The sequence below is a fragment of the Choloepus didactylus genome, chromosome 14 (assembly GCF_015220235.1).
Source record: "Choloepus didactylus isolate mChoDid1 chromosome 14, mChoDid1.pri, whole genome shotgun sequence".
Taxonomy (NCBI): Eukaryota; Metazoa; Chordata; class Mammalia; order Pilosa; family Megalonychidae; genus Choloepus; species Choloepus didactylus.
In genome coordinates this window covers 35623971-35647606 of record NC_051320.1, presented here as the reverse complement: position 1 = coordinate 35647606, position 23636 = coordinate 35623971, and the positions used below count along the sequence as shown (strand labels likewise).

The 23636-nt window shown below is 38.5% G+C and overlaps 1 protein-coding gene across 1 annotated transcript in view; it reads right to left on the bottom strand.

Moving 5' to 3' along the window:
- Window positions 1-829: 829 nt before the first annotated feature.
- The window catches only part of STMN2 (stathmin 2), a 49267-nt gene continuing 26460 nt past the window's right edge, over window positions 830-23636 (bottom strand). The window contains exons 2-5 of the mRNA XM_037803521.1: window positions 23012-23107; window positions 19299-19471; window positions 9696-9887; window positions 830-2188 (exon numbers count right to left, since the gene is read on the bottom strand). Of these exons, the coding sequence (XP_037659449.1) occupies window positions 2129-2188; window positions 9696-9887; window positions 19299-19471; window positions 23012-23107 (521 nt within the window). The 3' untranslated portion in view covers window positions 830-2128. The remainder of the gene's footprint in view (window positions 2189-9695; window positions 9888-19298; window positions 19472-23011; window positions 23108-23636) is intronic.

The following is a 23636-nucleotide window of genomic DNA, read 5'->3' as shown; positions in this document are numbered from 1 at the left end:
AGTCATTCAACCAGTGTTTTTCAAACTAAGTTACATAGAACTTGTGTGCAAATACAGCTTATTTCATGCTAATCAGGAGCTCTAATTGACTTCTCAAAGGAAGATAATGGAGCTCCTGCTTTACAGCATGTGTGTCATTTGTTGGGAGTGTTAGATTCCCACAAATAAGATATTCGTGATAGAGACCAGGGAGTCTCAAAACCTGCACTTGGCTTGCTAGTGCTTCCAAGGGCTACAGCCCAAACTTAGTTATTCATAAATCTGTGTGGTTTCAATTTTTTTAAATGATTTTCTGCTAAAACTGGATGTGATTCCTTGGGTCCTGTAGGATCTATCTGGGTCATTGACTGGACCCTGCTGTGTCTGTGTGTGCCTTATGTTCATTGGCAGTGCGCAGTTCAGCCATATGGCAAGGAGAATCACATTTTAACAGATGGCATAGGCTAGGGAAGGGGTCCTTGGGGACGCATGGGGGCACTTGAGGTCAGACAAATGAGCTGATGCCAGACACCTTCCACATGCAGCGAAAGGGGCCCTCTCCTCAGAATTATGGGTCTGAACCTTTGGTACCTCCTTCAGTCCTAAGTGATGTTAAGGAGAACATGTTAATGACTTCTCTGCCTGTAGGGCCCATCCCGAGGAAAGAGAACAGAGATGCTACCTGCTGCTGCAGAAGGGAAGTGACTCAGCTGGACACTGGCTTCCTTTAACTTCTTATTAGTGTTTCGTCGCCTATGAGATTGTCTAATCCAATAGACACCCTTTCAAAAATCTGAACTCCAGGGTGAGACATATGAAGGAGCAAGAGAACAGACCAAACCTTTATTAGTTCACAGAACTCCAATTCTTTATTAATCACAGCTTGCTCACAATGACATACAGGAAAATAGCACTAATGAAGAGTAAATATGCAGGCAGCAACCTTGAGGAGTTGGGAGTTGGGAAGAAACAACTTCAAAACTGCGACTAGGTACTTACGGTGGGTATCTGGTGATTCTCTTGGTTGGCACAAATGCCCTGCCTTGCCCCCTGAACTGCGTCAGCCCTCACTGATGGAGTATTTTTTAAAAATAGGCAGGATTGCCTCACACTGGGGAAGAAAGACCAGCTTGAGTGAAAGTCCGCAGTGTTTTTGATTTTGTTGTGTGTGTGTGTGCGTGTGCGTGTTTTAATGCAACAACCAGCTCACAGTTTCCAAGTGGAAAAATATTCAGTAGCATCATGTACTTGTACTATAGGTAAGAGCTTAAAATGAACATCATCAATCATGGCATCCACAAATAAGCCACCTGACACATTAATTCATTCCATCAAAAGAACTTAAACTAGAGAATTAAGCCCACTTCATAAAGAGCATTTTTTTCATGGCTGTTTGAAGCACTTGGATTTGGATTTGTGTTCAGCACTTTAAAAGGCTCAGCTTTTTGCTTCTACCCATATTGATCTCAGATCTGTCTTCTCTTCCATCCCTTTCTAAAGCCAAAGCACATTTGTAGCCATAATCGAGTAGAAGCAGAAGTCAACACTATGGATGGTGGTTTTCCTTAGCCTGGTTTTGTAGTCTCTAGGCAATAAATAGATTATGAGCGAACAAATGTGGAGTGTCATGTGGTGTTGTAACACTTGTGATCTAGGTACGGTCTTAATCAAGCTCAGAGATGACAAAGCTGTCCAGGTCATTAGGCAATGGTGGGTTTCTAGCACCATAAACTGTCTACTGACCTCATTTTTCTGTTGGAATGAGAAGGGCAGGGAATGGAGTTAGACATGGGGAGCTTCCAAAAGAACAGACCTAGCAAATTCATTTGAGTGGAAGGACACAACATCAAAAGCCTGTTACAGGACATGTAAGATTATGAAATAACTTGCATAATGCAATACTTGTATTTTTTAACAAAAATGTAAGTATTTACAAAATAAGATCCAAGGTATTTTTTAAACATCAAGCAAAACATTCTGCAAAGAGACCGCATTGATTTTTTTTTTTATTTTTGATTCTGTTTTTTTTTTTTTAATGAGTTCTTTTTTTAATCCATGTCATACATTTCCCATACTGATATCGCATGATCCATTATAATATAGGCAGGGGGGTTTACTAATGGTGGGGCGTGCCATACCCGCCATCGCCTCAGCCAGACAGTTCCACCTGGAGCTCCTTGTTCCTGCGCACCTCCGCGGCATGCCTCTCCTGGAAAACACCAACGGGAGAAACGTCACAGTGCCTTGTTTGGTCACATGAGAATCAGTAGTGCCTGCTTTTCCTGAGCAAACTGTGTGCTTGACTGGCCATAACCCAGTGTAGTTTCTTCTTTTAGGAATTTTTCTCAATTTACAAGAAAGGAAAGCATCAGACCTGAGAAGTGTCCTATTAGAGAAGATCTTACAAGACTTCTGTTGTCTTTAAAAAATATCTAATACTGTATTTGATTACAACTATGACCAACAGTTCATATAATGAAGAGAACTTTGAATACTAAGAATACTGTATGAATCCAGAGAATAGTAATGAAACATCGTATTGTTGTTTGCCCTATTGTTTTTATTGTTGGTATTCTTCCTTTTCCCCAATTTTCTAAGGACTTCATAATTTCTGATGGATACTTGGGGAGGATTAGATCCAGGAAGAAGACTTTTTTGGGGCTTCCTAAACTCTTCACCTGTTGTCAAAGCCCTTCACAATCTGAGTTCAAATGACCTTTCCAGTCTTACCCCCTATCCTTCTCCTACACACACTTGACATTTCAGTTTACTGGAATTATCATGCATGCAACTTTTAATGCTTGAAATTCCCAGTGTTCTGTCTGGTCAGAATCATAAACTTACTCCTTAAGCCCTGTAGTAATATCCCTTTCTCTATGAAGAGCTTCACGAAACCGTAAACTAGAGGTAATCTCGCTTTCCATATGAACACTTGCATAAATCTATCCTGCCATATGGCAACCATTTTATTTTAACTTCTTTATGGGCATTTCTGTTCTTGTCTCCTGTGTCCCCCCAACCTATAAACTCGCTGAGGGTTAAGGCTGTCTTCTCTCACTGTGTCCCACCTGTAGGACCTAGCAGAGTGCTTTGCACATAGTAGTGGACTGGAAGGTGTTTATTTACATAAAGAACTGAGGTGAGGCACTAATTTTGGCTTGGGAACTGAATTTGCCAAGGAGGGAACAAGATGGGGGATCCAGTATTCTTTAGTTAAGGTTCTACACAGGATGATGAAGCACATTGTCTTGAAAATCATAGGTACTAAACATGTTTGTTAAATTGAAATTGAAAGTTTAAAATGTTAGTTACTACTAGCATAATTTATTTTGTTATTTAGAATATTTTTTATATTGCTATTTCTTTTCCCTTGAAGCTTCAGAAATTTTCCAAGGCTCTACAGAGTCCTTTAGTTTAGGGTTAATGAGGTTCACCAGCTGTAAAATAAATCTTATCATTAAACTCTATTTAATCTCAGGCATCTCTGCTTACAGGGTTTTTTATATTATAATACCAAATATCCATTAGACACTTAATATGTATCAGGTATACATATACACAGAATACAACGGTACTGATTCCCTTAATCTTCTCAACAGTCCTGTGGTGGAGGTTCTACTATAGACCCCAATTTACAGATAAGAAGACTGAGGGACAGAAAGGCAAAATAACTTGCCCAAGACCACATAACTAACAAGTGGCAGAGCTGGGATTCAAGCCAAGGAGACTGGCTCCAGAGCCCACTCTCCTAACCACTGCTTTACAATCTCAACGTTAGTGTGAGGAGAAAATTTTATAGTTATGTGGGAAAAATTTTATAGTTATGTGTCTTTTCAAATGAAGGTTCTGGGAGAAAAAATATATATATACTACTTTACACTTTCTTCAGTGATACAGAATTAGAGTAAGCAGGAAGTTGACTCGAAGAAAGAGTTTGAATGCAATCCTATTTAATTGGTGCAAATAAGCTTTTTGTCTATATTCAAAAGCCATGAAGGGAAGGAAAAAAGTCATGTATAGAGAAATTGTGTCCTATTTGGAAATGTCACAGGGGAAATCAGCTTGGATGCAGCTGACCCTTTTGTTCTGCTATTATGTGATGCAGAGAAGTCTTTTTCTCATGCAGGAAGAAATAAATTAGTGTGAGCTGTGAGGAATAACCCAGACCATTACTGTGTTAGAAGAAAACAGCTTCAAATCTGAAGATCCTTATGAACTCAAATTTATGATATAACAGGAAACATTATAATTAGTATTACTAGGCCACTTTGGTGATTTCTGATAGTTTGGGGATATACTTCTTATTAAACTCAAAATCAGTTGTAAAGAAATGGATTTTGCCATAAGAATGGACAAATATTATCTGTGACTTTGAGACAGCATGAAAACAAATGGAAATTCAAATTCTCCAAAATATTGCTTTTTTTCAGGCATTTTAGTAAATCTTGTTATTGGAAAACTTTACATTCAAATCATCCTAATGAATATATTCTAATGAAATTGTATTGTGACTGTATATCAAAATGTGGGAGAATCAAAGGCAGATATGCAGGAAACAAGTAATTTTCAACAAAGTCTATTTTTCTTATCAGCAAACTATTCATAATTATCAGAAGACCCTGAATACAGAGGTTACTAAGGAAGTTTGATACTTTGAGAACACGCATCAAGAAGTCAAGGTTGGATGCATAACTATGTGATTATACCAAGAGACATTGATTGCACACTTGTGATGGATTATATGGTATGTGAATAAAACTGTTAAAAAAAAAAAAAAGTCAAGGCCATTCTTTGATAGTATTCTTTTCATTACTGAGCTCCCATCATTTGCCAAGCACTATCAAAGGCACTGGGCTAGAGACCCAAGCATATCTAAATATATACTGTTCTCAGCAATGTAGCCTCTTAGAGGAAAAAGCATGTGGACATCTGAGGGAAGAGCTTGCTAGCCTCAAGCACTCAACCTGTAGGGGACATCTGTCAGGGGGTTTTATGGAGGGAATGGAGAGTATTGACTAACCTGGCAAGTCATTTAAGAGGACTTCTGCTGAACCTTGTGGAATTCTCTACCTAACCCAAATTGCATCATATCTTCTGGATTTTATAACCCTACTGCATCATCCTCTAGTCAATCCCAAGACTGCCAGATCATAATATTGTTGGGGAAAAAACAAAAAAAACAAAAAACCAAAGGAGCTTTCAGTGGTACTCAGCAGTATGAGAAGCAAGAAACAACAGACAGCCTTAGAGACTAGGGTTCGAATCTTGACTCTGTGGTCTACTCAGCCTTTCACTGTTGGCCAACTGGCTTAAACTCTCTAAGGCCCAGGTTCCTTAGATGTGAAATGGGAATAATAAACAGTATCTCCTTTTAGGGTCGTGTGGATTAAAAGTGTTTGTACATGTAAACTGCCTGGCTTATAGCAAACACTCAATAATTGCTAGTTTTAATCCCCTTTTCTCTTTCATTATTCATTCATCAGACATATTCAATAGTAAATGGTTACACAAATGGCATTTGTGAGTCAGAATGGCAGGAAAACAAATAAAAGTCAGATGAGAGGAATGAAAGGCTACAATGAGCGTAAATTTATGATGGTTGAAATCCGTAGCGAAAGAGTTATACGTCATCAAAATCATCTCTTATGAAAACAATCACAGAATCTTATTCCTTTAAGAAAAAAACCTTTTTTATCATTTTAAACTACATATTTTGTGATGCTGTTATCACTAAGGTAATGGTTAAAATGCCTTTACATGGCATTATTCCATATTATTACCAACTACACTGAAATAATGCCTTTTATTTCTTAAGTACTGAACTTTGTGGCTGGAGAGAGTAAACTAGTAGTCGAGGCTGTCTGTGTTTCTTGCTTCTCGTACTCCTGAGTACCATTGAAAGCTCCTTTGGTTCCCCCCCCCCCCAACAGTATTATGATCTGGCAGTCTTGATACTTGATAAGGTGAAACATTATTAGATACTGGGTGGATCAATTGTAAGACCTAGGGAAAAGTTGTCAAATTCTATGTCCATATTATTTTGCAGATGTCTCTAGTACTCACTCAATTTTAAAGAAATCGAAACTATAAATCAGCCAGTGTGAATATCGGTGTGGAAAATAGAAGAAAAAAGACAGAGAACTGAACCATTTCTCAAGAAGGGCTTGGCCTACATCAAAAGACTGGCAAATGAGTATACATTTAAAGGTTTTTTAGTGTTTAATGAATGCACATATTATTTTTTAAATGATTACATCTGCTTTAATAGATTAAAAAAATTAACTATCTCATTACAGCTCCTGGTTGGGTCTGATAAGAGAGATGTTACTACTCAGCCTTCCTAAAAGGAGCAGGCAGTGAAAATTCATACACCCATGTCACATTGGCTATGATTTATAGGAATCTGAAATAAAAACGAGTGTAACATTCATTTTTGGAGGAAGAAAAGGTATGTTTGTGGAATAAAGATCATAAATATTTAAATATAATTTATGACTATATTAACAAAGCATAAACTCTAGTTCAGAAGCTTTTAGCTCAGTTATTCTCAACTCTAGCTAAATATTAGAGTCTCCTAGTGAGCTTGAAAAATAATACAGATCACTGGGCTCCAACCCAGGCAGTTAAGTAGTAATCTTTTACTTTAAAGAGCTCCCCAGTAGATTCTGAAGTGCAGCTGGGTTGCTTTCACTTTAGGTTCTCAGCTTTAGCTAAAGGCGTTGCTGGAACATGGCTGGACTCAGGGATTCTGGGAATTTATCAGTGAATGACATTGAGACCATCACCGTGGGCACCATGGTGAGAACATGCTGGGAGGACTGGATGGCAAGCTGATTGCTGGAAAGCTTAGCTGGAATTGTCCTACAGTTTCTGCCTAATCACTAGGGAGGGCTGTCAAAGTGGGGGCATTTAGTATGGCAGCCTTGGTATAGATTTATTTTTAGTTCTTTAGTGCCTCTTTACTAAAGGCACTGTCTATATTGGACTATGTGAGTTGTCTAATTCTCTACTTGTTGGTGCTGTCTTATCTATTGCTGGATTTTCTACTGGCTGCGTTGGGAAAGAGATGATAAATACTTTTGAGGCCACATCCCTTCCAGGTTCTTAAGCAGATACTAAGGAATCAATAAATACACATCAAAGGATTAACTCATTAATAGACATTATTTCAGTAGTAACCATCTTGTGATGTGGCAGGTTCCAGAGGAGTTTATGTTAAATTGGCAGTCTCATGCATTTTCAGCATTACTATTATATTGATTCTGTTTTTAATTTCTAATTTCATATTAGTAATGCCATTCAAATGAAAGGCTAGACATTGATTGCAGGGAAAAAATCTTACTTTGTCATATTATAAGAAAAAAGTTTTAGTACACACAAACACAATATATATAAACAAAAATTCTGTACCAAATTTACAACATATTTGAAATATATCAAACAGAAGTAAATTTGATATCCTTAAGAAGGGAGTATTCCATTTTATCGAGCAGGTAACAGATCTTGGCTGACGCTGCCGAAGATCCTGTTAGATCTGAAAAGTGAAAGTCTATATTACCTTTCATCCACATTTTTTTTTCCATCCACATTTTATGCTTTTCTTCATAATTCAGCTTTTGAAAATATAATAATTGGATATTTTTTCAAACAGATGGCCTAGATGCTGTTCCTTAAGTATAACAAAGTAGTTAAAAACTAATGGAGAATCTTTCCAGCAAAATTTTTAGTGTCTGGGCTGAATACTCAAGGGGTAATATGGCTCTGTAGTTCAGTGTCTTCTTCCTAAAGAGTATTGTAATTTATTTTTTATTATGCCTTAATAATGCATGTATGTATGTATGGTGAGTGTGGGGAAAAGTATAAAAAGGAGCCAGGGGGAGGGAGATAAAAAATACATAGAGAAAAAGAAATTGCCTATTAAAAGCCAACACCTTTGGAAAAATACTGATTAAAATGTACCCAAGTTTTATGAACTGTTTTGCGATTGAAATCAAGAGGGATATGTGCAATTTTAAAAACAATAATGTTCCTGGACAGCCAACAATATGAATCTCGCAGTAGATACTGAAGGTCTAATTGAGAATTCTGGAATGTGATCGACTTGCCTCATTCCTAACAACTGCTTGATTTTTTAGGGCCTAAGATGTGAGATGAAGGTAAGTCAAAATTATCTCAAATAGAACACACACAGTGGCTCTCTGCTGTCCATGGTAGCAGCACTGATCAAGCAGGAATCCAAATCTCCTCAGTTCTTCCTCAGGGAAAGACTGGTTGGAGGTCAGGAGAGTAAATTTTAGCCAATGGAACGTTGCCATTGTACCACCATATGTAACCTGCAGAGAGCTGAATTTGGTTGCATACTCCAAATCCTGACCTAATTCATTTAGGTGAAACATTGACATAGTTCTGGGACATATGGAAACACTAGCCTATAAATAAATTTAATCCTGTCCTTAAAGTTTTGACCAAGGCATCCAGTGGCTATTGGCGCCCCTGCCCAAATCACCTGCTACTTCTCCACACATTTCTGAGCACCTCAGTATATTCCTGCTGTGTCAGAGCCCACACACCTTTCCCCAGCAGAGCTTTTGTAAATTCAAGAGCACAAATGCCCATGAAAAATCTCCATGTTATCATTTTTGTTAAAGTGTTTTCTGCATGATATCCTTTGGGTTTAGGCTGATGTTTGTAGTCAGAGAATGGGAGTGAATACAAAGGTATGATCAGAAGTTCTGGATAAAGCTTCTTGAACCTTAGATGAGATGGGCCAAGTCTCCTAAGAAATACTCAGAAAATAGAGGGATAATCTTATCTAAACTCTTAGAGACTCCTGTTTATCTCTGTAACTCCAGTGCTTGGCACAAAATGGTATTCAGTAATGGTGGCAAGGGTGATGCCTCAGAAAAGAAGGATTGAAGAATCATTTCTCAAAGACCCTCTTTCTCAAAGGTTAATCTAACCCAATTACTGGAAATGGACAAAGCAAAAACACTCAGAGCTATCCTGTACCCTTTCAAAGGGAAGATGGTTTGGGGGGATAGATGTCATAGATCCTACAAAAGAGAAAGAGGACTTTCTTTTAAAAAGTTTATCATTTGTCTGTATTTATTATGTCAATTCCTTTACCTACTTTTAAATAGAAAGAGGACACTTTATTGGAGGAACTTCCACCACTACTTGTCCTCACGGGTGGAGTATGCGTCTGGGTTAGAGAAGAAAAACAATGCTGCAGAGTATCTAGACTTTATAAAACAAATACCTCTTCATGCCTCTTTGCTTTGGTTTCATGTAAAATTATTTTTATACCCTAGTTTTCCACATAGATTTTCCTACATGGAGAGAATGGGCTTACCAGTGGGCATAAATATTCTGTTCTTTTCTGACAATCATATTTTTCCAATTTAAATAAATTGATTTGTCCTTAAGGATGACACTGAGGTCTTTTACAAACATGTAAAAAGCACGAGTCAGCTTCCTGAACCCATCCACCCCTGGAAAACGTAACAAAACTCCAGCTTTAATATTGGATTCCCTTTCTTCTACCATGGTGCACCAACCACCAAGGCAGCAGCAGCGCGGAGAGACCCTGCCCATGGGGCTGGCTGGCCCCGGCACCTGTAGCAGATTTTGACTAAGGCTCTGGTGCTTAGGCATATTTCACCCAGCCTCCGCTGCATATGAATGTAGCCATCTGCTCAGGGCTCTGCCGTGATTACCTTTTCCTGCAGACGTTCAATAATAGCAGCTAGATTAGCCTCACGGTTTTCCTTAATTTGTTCCATTTTCAGGATCAGCTTTTCCTCCGCCATTTTGCTGAAATTGTTGTTCTCCTCCAGAGCCTTCTGAAGGACTTCTCGCTCGTGTTCCCTCTTCTCTGCCAATTGCTTCAGCACCTGGGCCTCCTGAGACTGGGGAAGAAAAACATACCCATCTTATAATTGCTCAAATGCAAACCTGGCAGAATAATGGTCCACTGATTCGGGAGGAAGAGATTTCTTTTCAAATGAATAGTCCTTCAAGCCTAGAGCCCTGTTGTCAGTTCTGCACAGCTTAGAGTTTTCTATGGAATATGGGTAGTTGGGAAATGTGGTTAGCTGAATTTTCAGCTGTGAATTTGGAGGTTGTCTGTCTTAGAAAAAGAGGAATTTAACCCTCATCGAGTTTTTTAAATAAGTTGCTGCTAAGCACTTAACGCAACATGAAATGTGGTAATTAATCACTGGAAGGCAACATTTCATTGAAGCCTCAGGAAAATGGGTGAGGACTGGAGTGAATTCCGGTCTTCTTCCTGCCCCATGGTTTTTTGGATCAGCTGCAAGCTGGGCCCTGCGAGGAGCTTTTCAAAGGGCTCCAGTGTAACGGCCAAATTCACTTGCTCCTTTTATTCTATCCCCACTCCTCCTCCCCTTTTATATTCATGAGCCAAATTATCTTTGGAGACCTGAGAACAGTGCAAACTTCATATCCACTTTGCCAGGGAGAGGAGAAAGAGGACATGTTGAGGTGACTGTGATAATCACCCCTGTAGTTGTTCAGTGACTAGAGTGGAAATGTCTGAGTCAGATGCACCAGCCCCCACTCTCCACCTCCTGTCCCCCACAATTTGTGTGCTGTGAGTCCCCCATAGCATCAGGAGACTGAATGGTGTACAGTGTACGTGAACAATCACTGGGGAGCTTGACAAAAATGCAGATGCCTGGTATCCACACACAGAGATCCAGTCACGGTGGCTCTTTGGGGAGGCCCAGGAACCTGTCTTTTCGATAAGCAGCCCTGGTGATTTGAATGCAGGCTGTCCACAGTCGACCTTTTGAAAAACGCATCAGCACAGGCTTTGCTGTCAGGCCTGTGTTCAAGTCCTAGCAACCCTGGTTGTGTTTAACTTTTCTGAGCGTTCATTTTCTCCTTTGAGTTTTCGGTTTGCAGCTGAGGGAAGTCTTATCCAGTGCTGATCTATCCAGGTTAAAGACTCAATTATTACACACTCCTGTTCCTGGGGAATTCCTTAGGATTGGCTGATGCTCTGAGGTGAGCTTCACAAGCGTAATTGTGAATGTGAGTATCTACACGATGGGAGATTAAAGAAATATTCTGTGGCCTGTTAAGCATTGATTGTCATTGAAAGCATTAATAGAAAACAGTTTAGTTGATGGTTGTAGCAGTGAGGCCCTACTGGAGAGACCTTAATATATAAACTGTAGGGTCTAGCAGGGGAAGAAATGTCTATTCAGATAAAATTATACAGAAATGGTAAAATCAGACAGCCTCAAGAGACTGTGTTGATACGTTTATAAGGAAACTTATCGGGATTAGGTATCAGGCTGGAACCAGACCGTCTTCTTGCCTAACTCCACCGTGGTTTCAGTTACATCTTTAGTAGACCTGCCACATTCTTGCCTTATTTTGTCTTGCAGAGAAACACAAAAATTAATGAGAAAATGTTTACACAAAATATGTTAAAAATCAAACAGATCCTTCCTGGAAGAAACACAAATAAAATATTTTCTAGCTAGTTCATCCTCCTTCCTCTAGATGGGACTGTTGGTAAAGCATCCGAAATGGCTTTTGCTTATTTACTGTTACCAGGACTACTGAATCGTTCCAGAGGGGGCTGGGAGTTGGTGGTGGTGAAAGGAAGAGGCTGACTAAATGTGTGTGTGTTTAAATGTTCTCTTTTTCTCTGGGTTGTGTGTCAGGATCAAGTGAAATAATGTTTCCAAGGTATTCAGCACAGTGTCTGATATTGAGTAAATGAGTACTGAGTAAATGGTAGCTATTATTGAAAGTAAAACTCAAGACACTTGGAACTTGGAGATGTTGGCAATTCAAATGTAAGATTTTGGCTATCTCATGTGTCCAGAGTATTTTTTCAAATTTCTTTCATTATGAATAGCTGGTGGATTCAGGGTCCTCATGATTAATGATAGTCTGAGCTGTTCCCTAACATACATGTCCAATGTATGGGGCTGTATTAATGGGATAGCTTATGGTTAAGTATACTCCACAGACAAATAAGTGAAAATGACTTTGATCCTTCCCTTTCAGAAGGTTCAATTTAAATCTATATAACCGCTGGTCTGAAAAACCTTCTAGAGGGAGAAGGCTGGGTTATCACAAAGCAAGGGTGTGTTGTATCCAAGAATTAGGGATTGGATTGGAGGTCTGGGTTTGTCTTATAATGGACATAAATCCATGGGGCAGCCTTCAGAGGACAAAATAAAACAAATCAAATGAAAATTTAACTTTTTCAACATTCTTCAGAGCAGTGTTTTATGTAGTTTTTCTACCTTAACACACAGTTGGATAATGTTCCTCTGTACATGTGCCCATCAGTCACAGCTGCTAAAGCCAGGTAGGAATGTGCAGTTTCTGCCCAGTGTGCTAGCAGTTCCTCTGTCCCCTTCTCCCCCCCACCGAACAATGTTTGCCACTCTGATCTAGATAGGAGCACTGGAATGTTCCTGGCTGTTTATTTCCAATGTTTCTCCTACAGGAACTTCCATGGCATAGTGAACCGAGTGTCACCCTGGTATTCAGAAAACCTGGGTTCGAGTCCTGCTTTGTTGAGCGGGGGCGAGCCAACTTGGGCTTTGGCAGTGGTTGCTGCGGAGAGTTACAGAGAGGCTCCCTCAACTGTCAAATTTTAAATTCTCAGATGCTCAAGTTAACTTTGGTACTTTGTTAAATTGTTTTAACTTAATGTTTATATTTTTATTCTTAATTTTCCTTTGTTAAAGAGCCAAATTCAGGGGGAACAGGATCGTGAAGGCAAAGCCTTGGGATTAAAAGGGTAATAGAGCAACAGATATCTTTTCGAATTTCTTGCCTTGGTGGGCCATTTGGTTTGCATGAACAAAGACTCCCACGGCTCCTGTTAGAAGTAATGGAAAGAAGTCTGTTGCATTTACTGGAGTGCAGCATTTGGCTCATTTTAGTCCTTTTGCAGCCACTGGGGCTAAATGAGATTACACAGCATAGGTGTCAGGTGCATTTCTTTAACATAATTAATGGGATGAAACAGAAACAGAAGGCTACATTATCACATGAGTCTGCTGCTAACCACCAAGTCTTGCAAAACTGGGTCAGGCTGCTCTTGAGTGCTGCTCATTACTCAGTGACTTTTCTGACACACTGGAAAGGAACATTGATGCTATCCGTCATTGTCTCAACTAATGCATTTTTAGGACTTAATAAATATCTATGTTTTAAGTACTTAAAATTCATGTCCCTGAAAAAAAAAATACAGGATATGAAGTCGATTACAGAAAGAATTCCTCACAGAGAAAATTCTGATGTTCTGTATTTTGAGCACTGCTCTTAAGTATGCAACTCAAATTCTTCTGCAGAACTATCATGAGAGCCTTTTACTTTGTGTCATAAAATGTCCCTGTATCTCCACTGGAGCATAAAGTCAGCCATTCTTTGTTTTCTCACAGCCTGCTCATTACTTTTCTAACTCTATTCCTTGGGATAAATTGATTTTCTCATGAATTAAGTTTAATCTTTGAGCCATGTCTCAAGGAAGGAATTTGGTTTGGATTCTAATATTTCAATCAATGAACAAATAAACATTTAGTCGGAAAAACTACAGTAAAACATTACATGAAGTGAAGGTGAGGGTATACAATGAAAACATCTCATAGACAAAAGTGTAAGCCTTTTCCTTCATTTTTGGTAGAAGTAAAATTCTCACCACATGTTCAAATAGGTATTCTTACTTTATACCTTGGTGGAGTTGATTAGCACAAAGGAATCTTGACTGTTTGACTGTCTGGAGGCTGGGGAGGTGATATTTGCTGACAGTTGTTAGAAAGAAATTTTCCAAGGGAAAAGTATCTGACCTTGGAGGAACATTTAGAATGCACCTAACATGGAAGGTGACTGAAATACAGAAATGGAAAATTAGGGCAACATAATGAAACAGCTGATACAATGCAAATGTCAAGGCAAAATATTTATAGAACCGAGATGTTCATTGTGACATTCTGGGAGGCTCAGGGATCGTCTCCATTTTGCTGTTGTAAACAGAGGCCCCTTACTAGGAAATACCTTTCTAGACACAAACCTGCTCACACTATACTCAACATCACTGAAGTAATTACATGAAAGGCATGTGAGGGGGAAATGATGAGACAGGAGAAGAGCTATTGTACATTTAGGAACACTTTAACATAATTTCTGAAGAGGTTTACTACCATTTGTTATATTACTGAGTATAAGAGTTTAATCACTGTACAAATGAAATGGAAGATAAATTTGAATTAAGTGGTATATAAAACTCCTTTTACTTTATGTGCACACATGAGATTTAAAGCTCCATTTTAGTTACTGCTCATTTTCCATTTATCTCTGAAGAAAACACATTCCTGTCCCTTTTCATTATGTGGGGGTTCTATTAATTGCCATTTATCCAACCACTTAGCCAACTAAATCTAGTATCAAAGTCCATTTATAGTGGTAGGTTAGATGATTTGTCTGTAATTATTGGTTTTGTTTTTAACAATGAAAAGACTACTAACCCAGCTAAAGTCACAAATAATGCCTTGTTAAAATATGACAAATGAATACAATATAATTATGTAAAGTAAAAAGGTGCAACATTCACTTTGTGTTGAAGAGCCAAAACAATACAAAGAAATTTAAAATGATTACAAGTCTTTAATCTTTAGGATGAGCACCTCCATTGGAGCCTGTAATAGGTTTACTGTGGTTAACTCCTAGGAAAAGAACCGTGGGGATGTTCTTCCCTGTGGGATAATGTAGGTGAGGATTCATGGTCCACATGACACATTCCCCCAGGAGCAATGTACTTCCTGTATGTTGAATTGTGAATAATCTAGCACTTTATTTCTTAATCCATTGCCCTACCAATCACACCCTCTTTTCCCAGATTTGACTTTAATTGCCATCTGCAATGAGAGATGCCAACAAATAGGAAAGGAAAGTCTATCAGTTTCAGTGACTAATGACCCAGTTTTATACCATTTTATTAAAAGTAAGCAACATATCTTTCTTTCAGAGATTCACTGATTTTGGAGTTGATTCTGCCAGCAGTGTCAGTATGTCAATTAAGTCTCACTGGACTGGTTTGAGTAAGGTGCTTCTTAATTTAATCTATTTTAGGGTGTGATTTTATAGATGTTATTAAGATCCGTAAGCGTTCATCATTTTTTTCATACTATTAATTTTCTTCAAGGCACTTTTATTTGGGCTGACCTAGTTATAGATCAAATTTTATTAGCAATCAAAATATCTATCCTTTGTAATTGGTTAGAAGCGTATTTTATAATATTTAAAAACATTTATGAAATGTATTCTGATAACATTTCAGTATCTGTGTTAAAGAGAAACTTCTTTTCACTGTAAAATCATGAGCTTGCTAGGCCATGATCTCCATGAGGTAGGGAACTGGATGTGTTTTTACATAATATTAGCTAACCCTTTCAGAGTGCTTGTCGTATGCCTTGATATAGAATAACTTCCAAATTTCACACTAACTCCATGATGTATGTCCTATTAGCTTAATTTTATAGGACAGAGAGACAAAGAGAGATTAAGTGACTCCATGTACTCTAGATTGTGTCTATTGTGTCCCTTTACAGAGCTGTATCAGACACGGAGAGATAAGGTGAGTCGGCCAAGGTCACACAGCTAGGACGTGTGATTACAGGCATTCTCTTAAATATTATGTTCTTAACTACGATGCTTTTAAACACTGTGCCATGCTTATGATGACCAAATCATTCACTGTCCCAGCTGGGAAACTTATGAGAGGGAGAGGAGAAATCATTAATAATGATGTCAAAACAGTAAGAGTAACCTGGGGTTGTCCTGCTAAACCACGGTGTACAGTCAGTCTAGCTCTGCTGCCTTCAGGGTAGTAGATGCTAAATAAATGTCTGTAGAGTGAGTGAATAAATAGATGGGTGAATGACAAGTGCTCATTCCATTCCGCTCATGTGGGTCAAATTGCGGTATGGAAACTGTGGTTTCAAGATGTGGGCTTCGAGCTGACCTCATGGGATAAAGTGATTTTCACAAGGGGGAACACTGATTTTCTGAGATAATCAAGGAAGGGAGAAAAAGCACGAAAATGGCTCATTCACATAACAGGCTTCTTCTAGCAGCCAATCAATGGAGCATTGATTCTCATTCAGAGGAGCCTGAGGGAGCATAATCTAACCTACTAACCAGATGGCGGGTGCTGTAGTAGTGACAACAGATGGATGAGGAGCTGGGGAAACTGCCAGAACATTTAGCACAGAGTGAATTAGAACCCACATGGAGAAGCCTCTGGGGCCGCCTCCCAACTATAAATCCAGAAGGCCTCAGCAACACAGCTTGGGTCACGGGTTCCTAGCTGGGGTCCCCAAGTACCTGGAAGGTACTAATAATTGGTGGGGAGGTGGGAGTGGGTGATGTTTGTAAGCTTTTTATGTTTAAAAATCTAACAGAAATCGTATTTCACTTCTATCTATATCTATATCTACCTTTATATTTACTTTGAGTTAGAATTATGTCGATTTAGTGAGAAAAGGCTTATTATTTTATGATAATCAGAAATATTAACTGGCAATTATAGATTCCTTTGATTAATAATTATGGGAAAAGGAATTTATTACTGTTTATTTAAATGTAGTATGTTTGGTATGCAAAATCTTTAAAAACTTGTAACTTATGGGAAAGGAAATGGGTCCCGGGCAATGAGATAGCTGGTGAACACTGGACTAGGCTGTACATCTGTGTATTTTTTAAAAGCCTTTATTGTCTCCTCATTTCTTATCTTATGGTGTCTGCACACCTAAGGTGGCATTCAAGGCCCTCCATACTCTTTACCCAAATCCTCCAATCCAACCCACTGGAACTCCTGGATTCAGCTGTTCCTGAAGCTATAACTTTAGCTACACAGGCTAATAAATCCCCCTTTTTTGTTCCAACCAGTTAAGTTATTTTTTAGTTATATGCATAGGAGAGAATCCTCAATAAGAAATTACTTGAGATATATGCACTTGCCAAAGGCTCTTTACAGAGAATTAATGGTTCTTCAAATGAGCACTAATTAAGTCAGTACAATCCAATAGAATAAAATCAATTGATGATTTTTTAAGTTGGTACTTTCTACTAATTAGTTATATTTTCTTCCAATTAAAACCCTACTACCAGTAAATAATCTCTATAGTGTTTTTGAAAATTTTAACAAATAACACCAGAAATGTAAAGGAATACTAATTTTAAAGGGTTCCAAAGAACATTATTTCTGGTATTATAATGCTGGATGACTATGATTGTAAATGTCTTTTATCCATGTGGTCAAATTCCGGCTCAATTCAATTGTTCAGATGTGTAACTGTTGATAATTTATTGCTGTCGGGGTGCAGGAATTTTACCAGAATCAGTAATTAGTTACATCAGGGGATTTTCATAAGCATATCCAGTTAATTTTATCTGTGTTCATCTTTATCCTCTAATAATTTCCTTTAAATTAAATACATTACCTAGAAACAGCAGCAGCATCTTGAACCATGATGTTGACTTTTGATCTCTGAGTTTTAATTTCAGCTCAGTCGCTGACTTTGTATTCTAATGAAGTCGGCATCTCTCCCTATTAGCCTATGACCTATGACTTCACCTCTTACCTCTAACGTGTCAATGCTCCGGTGAGAACTTAAACTGCCTTAAATAAAACATGCTCTCTACTGTTGTAGTTAGTTGGTTATGTCTGTTGGCAGCAAAGTCTTGATGGACTGTAAATCTGAATAAATTAATTTAGCATTACATGCGAAGAAAGCTATAAATAACAAAACAAGCTGATGAATGTTTTCTTAAAAAGTAACTCCCTGTACATGTACTTGGGTTAGTAGCTCAGTTTCCTTTTCTGTAAATCTATATCCATTACAGTAGTAATTGGTAAGTATGATAAATATATTTACATAAGAAATACTCATCAGACACTTGGAAAACCTCACTCTTTAGTGAACACTGAAATTGTGATCAGTATGTTATATAAAATAGGAAGAATTTTGAATCACAGAGATTAAAGCAAAAAATATCTTCTGCTTCAGAAAATTTAATCTGAGGATTTCTATTCTTTGGGCCTTATTATTTGAGATTATTTATACACACACACATACAAATTTGTGGTTGTCCTACACTCTCTGTTAAAAATTTTGGTCTTTGGAGAAGGAATATCTTCATTCTCTTTTTAACTATTCAACATAGAGGGGTTTAATGCATGAGCTGACCTTTTATGGATGATATCTTCATAAAATAGATTATTATAAATGCAGAGCTTACATTCAAATCATAAAACTGTGCATGGAGCATATTCTTAGTGACTTTGAGGTTCTAAAAATGTATCATGATAAAGTACCTGTAAAATACAGTCTGAGGACGAGTTACTTAAAATAATTCCATTTTTGGATGATCAAGGGTATCCAATGGGAATGAATTTCCATTACCATGTAGCTGGTACAGATAGATTCAGATAGATAACATCTGTCTCTACGTATAGAGACTCTGAGATTTCTGAGTGCCCCCGCATTTTAATACCATTGGCTTTTCTTGGCCATTTGACTGCAGAAGATTAAAGATTTGGCAAAAGAAATGTTTTCTAATATAAACAAGGACCGACGGCCTGGAGAAAAACCATCCCATCAAAGCTTAGAATTGGATGAGGATGATACCTGAAGATCCCAGAGAGGTCTGATCTTGGAAGGTCCAACTTCAAGGGCAGGCAATGAGCTCTGAGGAGGAAGGGGGCAAGCTCCTGTTCTTATTCTGGGGTGAACTGTGTCTGAGTAGGAAGCTCTTGGAGGGACAACATGGTAGTTTATAGTTCCAGGAATACAAGGGGGTGTGACAGAGACCCTGAGGGGGAGGACCCACCTCTCCTGCCCCTCTTCCTCCCCCCAACCTGGAGTTGCCTAAAGCTGTGCTTTCTCAACAGTGTTGTGTTTGATGGAGTAGGGCAGGGGCATTTTGAGGATAAGGGGAACCAAGATAACAGGAAGGGGCATTAGGATATTGCAGCTCTTTTAGTTTCTGACATCTCTGGTTTTAGCCTCCCTAAAAGCAGCAATTCATCTTCCCACAGTCGAGGGAGTTTTGACCTCAACTCCCCTTGCTCTGTGTCTAGTGAGGAGCTTCGCATGTTGGATGGCACAGGTTCAGGTGCCACTGTCCCCTGTGACCTCTGTGCTTCTGCTAGAGTCGTGTGTGTGTGTGTGTGTGTGTGTGTGTGTGTGTGTGTGTGTGTGTGTGTAAGAGAGAGAGAGGAGCAAGGAGCAAGAAAAGACTTAAAATCATATGGAAGTAGGTACCTTTCTTCTTTCCTCTGCAGCCTCCAGTTTTTTCTGGATCTCCTCCAGGGACAGGTCTTTCTTCTTTGGAGAAGCTAAAGTTCGTGGGGCTTCTGAGATAGGAGATGGTGGCTTGAGGATCAGCTCAAAAGCCTGGCCAGAGGCACGTTTGTTGATTTGCTTCACTTCCATATCTGAGAAATGGGAAGTTTGAGAATGTTAAGCATATGGAGAGTGAAACATAAATTTATTTTAAATAATTGAATTCCAGCAGTTGAAAGTGGCATTGTTATTCTGCTGAAAAGAAATGAAACACTCATATGATCACTTTCCCTACTTTGTTTTGAATGTATAAGACCTCTTTCTTTAGTATAATTATGGAAATATTTTAATAGGACAAATATTTATAGTTTGGGGAAATTCAGCAGTGTCTAAAGGGAGTTGAATGATGGAGGTATGTATTGCAAAAAATGGCCTGAATTGATTTTAAACCAAACTTTTGTTTCCTTTTGAATAAATATGAGCTTCACATGAAAATCAAATAGCACACAGATTTAATATTTGGAAATTACCGTGGCTGGAGGCATTTTCAGGCTAAATTATGAGGAAAACAACAGAGTTCTTCAGTTGTCATGTATATATATAATCCTGAAGTTGGAAATCACAGGAGATATGTTAGAACCAACCTAACTCCCTGAACAGTTGGAAATAACATGGCAGAGTCAATGCTAATGTGCAAAGCATCATGTTGGTTCCTGTTTTGTCCTTCAGTGTTTGCTGATCCGAGTCATCACGCACACATAATACCCATTCTGGGGAGGACACTGTGATGGGGTCCCTGTCTTCAGGATGCTTACTGTCTACTGAGGACAATAAAACAAGTCTCTTCTGTAATTCTTTGCTCCTCTTTTGTGGCTACTTAGAATATCCTCCCTAGCAGGCCTCAGCTATAGACAGGAGCCTGGGAGCTACATTGTAGTGTAGGAGGGAGGGTGCCACCTCTATTTATCTAATTTATATTTACTGTATACATTTAAAAAATCTCCATAATTTAAGAACTGAAGAATGGTTAGCCATTTATTTTTCATCCGTGGTTAAAGTGACAAAAGCAGATTATCGGACTCTTAGGTTTTAACTCTGTATAACATGATTTATAATATAAAAAATATAATTTATAGCATAAAATAGAATAGTCAGTTAGCATCTACTAGGACATTTATAATTATAGGAACTCACAACTTGGTAAGATACAATCTTTTTTTTAGCTCCAAACTGACTTTAGTCCACTGGTCCTTGCTTTGCTCTTGGAAGCTACCCAAGATGAGAGCCTTCTCTGTTGTACATCACTTTCTTTCAAATATTTGAGAACAGTTACTCAGTTCCATGTCAAGTCTCCCCTCCCCCCACAGACTAAACATCCTGGGTTCTCTGGAGTGACACTGTTTCCAGCTCTTCACAGCACTGCCCTGTAACCCCCAAGTGCTCTCTAATTGTTAATGCCCCTTTTAAACTGTGACAACCAAACTGGCCAGGTCTCCAGGCAAGTTCTGACTGAGGCAGAAGACAGGAGACCTATTACTTCTCATGATGTGAATATCATGCTTCCATTAATGCTCTTTTAGCAGCCTCGTTGAAGTAAAACCTGGGTTCTACAGGAACCGACCTTAGAACCTTAAATGCTAGTAGACAGTACAGGCAGCACCAATTCCGTATGTATACTGGAAATGATTTTTATTCACAAATGTAAAAATATTCAACAATTTTCCTGAAGGCATCCAAAATTATGCTTATATTTTGAATGTAACTCTTTAAAAATGATCTAAGCATATGGAGAAAGATTACAAGAAAACACAGGCACATAAAAATAGCCTAGATGATAAGGCAGTGGGATTTTGAGTGGCTTAGGTTATAGACGGTGGAAATCACAACTGCCTGTATTTGCTTCCAAATAGTAAGCGTCTCTTGCTAGCTGTGGGTAATTGGGGAAGCTGATTAACTTCAAGCTCCTATTTCCTCATCTAAAAGGTGGAGATAAAAAGAGCACTTTCCTCATAAGGTTGTTGTAAAGATTAAAAGATAAAGGATACTGAATGTAAAGTCCAGGCTGTAGCACTTAGTGAGTGCTTATAAATGTAAAGTCAGTATTATTGTAATTACTATTCATTCCTGTTATAATGTTTTGTCTGCAAGAAACACTTGAAATTATGAATCTAATATAAAAGAAGAAACTAGTGTAAAGGCTTGGAAAATTTGAAATTCTCTACTACCTTTTTTGGGAAGCATTGCACGAGCAGTGGGTATATGTCGTCAGTGTCCTAGACTCAGCTTATATACAACTTCCCTCCTGACAATCCCCAATCGGGCAGAACCAGTCACTGCCTCCTCTGTCCCACCGTATATTTTGTATAAGCCTCTACCTCAGCACTTAGCCACACTGTGTTCTAATTACTGATTATCTGTACACTGCAAGTCTCTTCTACTAGGGCCAACATTCCTTGAAAGCGAGGACTGTATCTTACTCATCTCTGGATCCTCAGTGACCAATACATAATTAGATATTAGAGATCATAAGCAGCACAGCTGGATTATTATTTTTAGCTGCACCCAGCAGATTAAGAAGGATCTGTGTAGTATATTTATGGTCTGAATGAACTCAAACAAAATTAGCATTGGGCCTGAATTCTTACTGTCACATTTGAATGAACATTTTTATTTGACATTGAAACCCTTTCTCATGGAGGGTGTTTTCTGATGAGACAGTTAATTAGCACTCAGGATGTTTGTGCCATGACTGAATAACTTTGGAAGGAAAAAGCCTTTGAGTTCTCGAATAGGCTTCAAAGGTACAGAAGGGGTTAACTGCCACAGGATTCCTTCACCTTATCTTTAATGTATTGCTTTACCCTGTAGAAAAGAAAAATAATTGTGAGCCAAACCGGTAGCAAACTGTACCTCAGCTATATCTATACGTGTAACTGTAGCTAACATTTGGATGAAATTGAATGAATTAAGTGAGGATGATATTGTTGATAATGACAGCTACCACCTTTAACATCTAAACCTCACCACAACTGTGTGAGGAAAGTACTAGAGTTAAATGAGGCTCAGAGAATCCAAATAATTTGTCCAAGATCATGTGGAGAGTGTCAGAGTGAGGAAGGGAACCAAACTATGCATCAGAATGAAGCAAACCTAAAGGGCTGCACTTCAATAAAGTTAATTGTAATGCCTATTCTTTAGGCTTTCCTTTTTAAACCCTCTTTATCTGGGGCCTTAGTCGTAAGTCAGTTTTATTATTGGCACTTACTAGTGTGCTGACATGCACACAAAAAATATGGTGACTTTCTTAAAAGTATAATAAAGCAAAAAGAGTGATGGTTGTTGATTCCTTTCTTGAATTTTCTCAGTATAAAGCTTTTTCTTGCAAATTATGGTCTATTCTAATTATGGTTTAGCAAAGAAGAGCCCTAGACTTATTGATGTGCTGGATATGGCTGTTAATGACAGTGCAGCCATGTTTCTTAAGAGCTGTTAATGTGTTGTTATTGGGACCAAACCGGAACCATTTTGAGCAGCAGGCAATCAATAGACCTAATACCCAGACACGGTAAGCTGATTGTGAGATCTGCAAAATATTGATTTAATTATTTCAGGAGCAGTTTGAGAAAAACAGCTATAGGCAAGCTTTTCTAATCATCCAGCCACAGCAGGGGTGTTTCTAGTCTGGGTCTCACCATCGTAAGTGTAGATGTTGATGTTGCGAGGTTCCGGGTAAAAGCAAGAGCAGATCAGTGACAGCATGGACAGCTCCTTCATTTTTTCCTTGTAGGCTGAAATAGAAGACTCAGGATTAGTATCTTTCATTTTCTGAATTTCCTCTTGATGCTTCCTTTAATTCAAATAGTAATTAAAACCTCCTGCAAAATGAATTTTGCCAAGGACACTGCTTTGCTCTCTCTCATGAAACACATTTGAATGGAAGATTGAAATGAACTATGAAGCGTCTATTTCTTATTTCATCACTATCTTAAAAACACAGAGGACATCCATTCCATGTTAAAGAAGATTGGACAACTAGTGAGAAGAAGGGAGTTAAGAGAAAGAAATGAGAGTAGAAGGAATCAGGATCCAATAGGATAGGAGAGAGGCACGAAGGATGTGGAAGAGAAACAGAAGCAAACAAAGTTGGCAGAGAGAGAGGTCATTCTAGTAAGTGTACGCACAGGTCTATTGTAAATAAGTAAGATTTAGTGAGTATTCCTTTGCTGGTTCAGCCTGAATAGCCACATAGCATTTGGGGATAGTCAGAGAACTCATCAACATAGTTATTAAGCAGATGCATCCTCCAGGGTCCTGTCT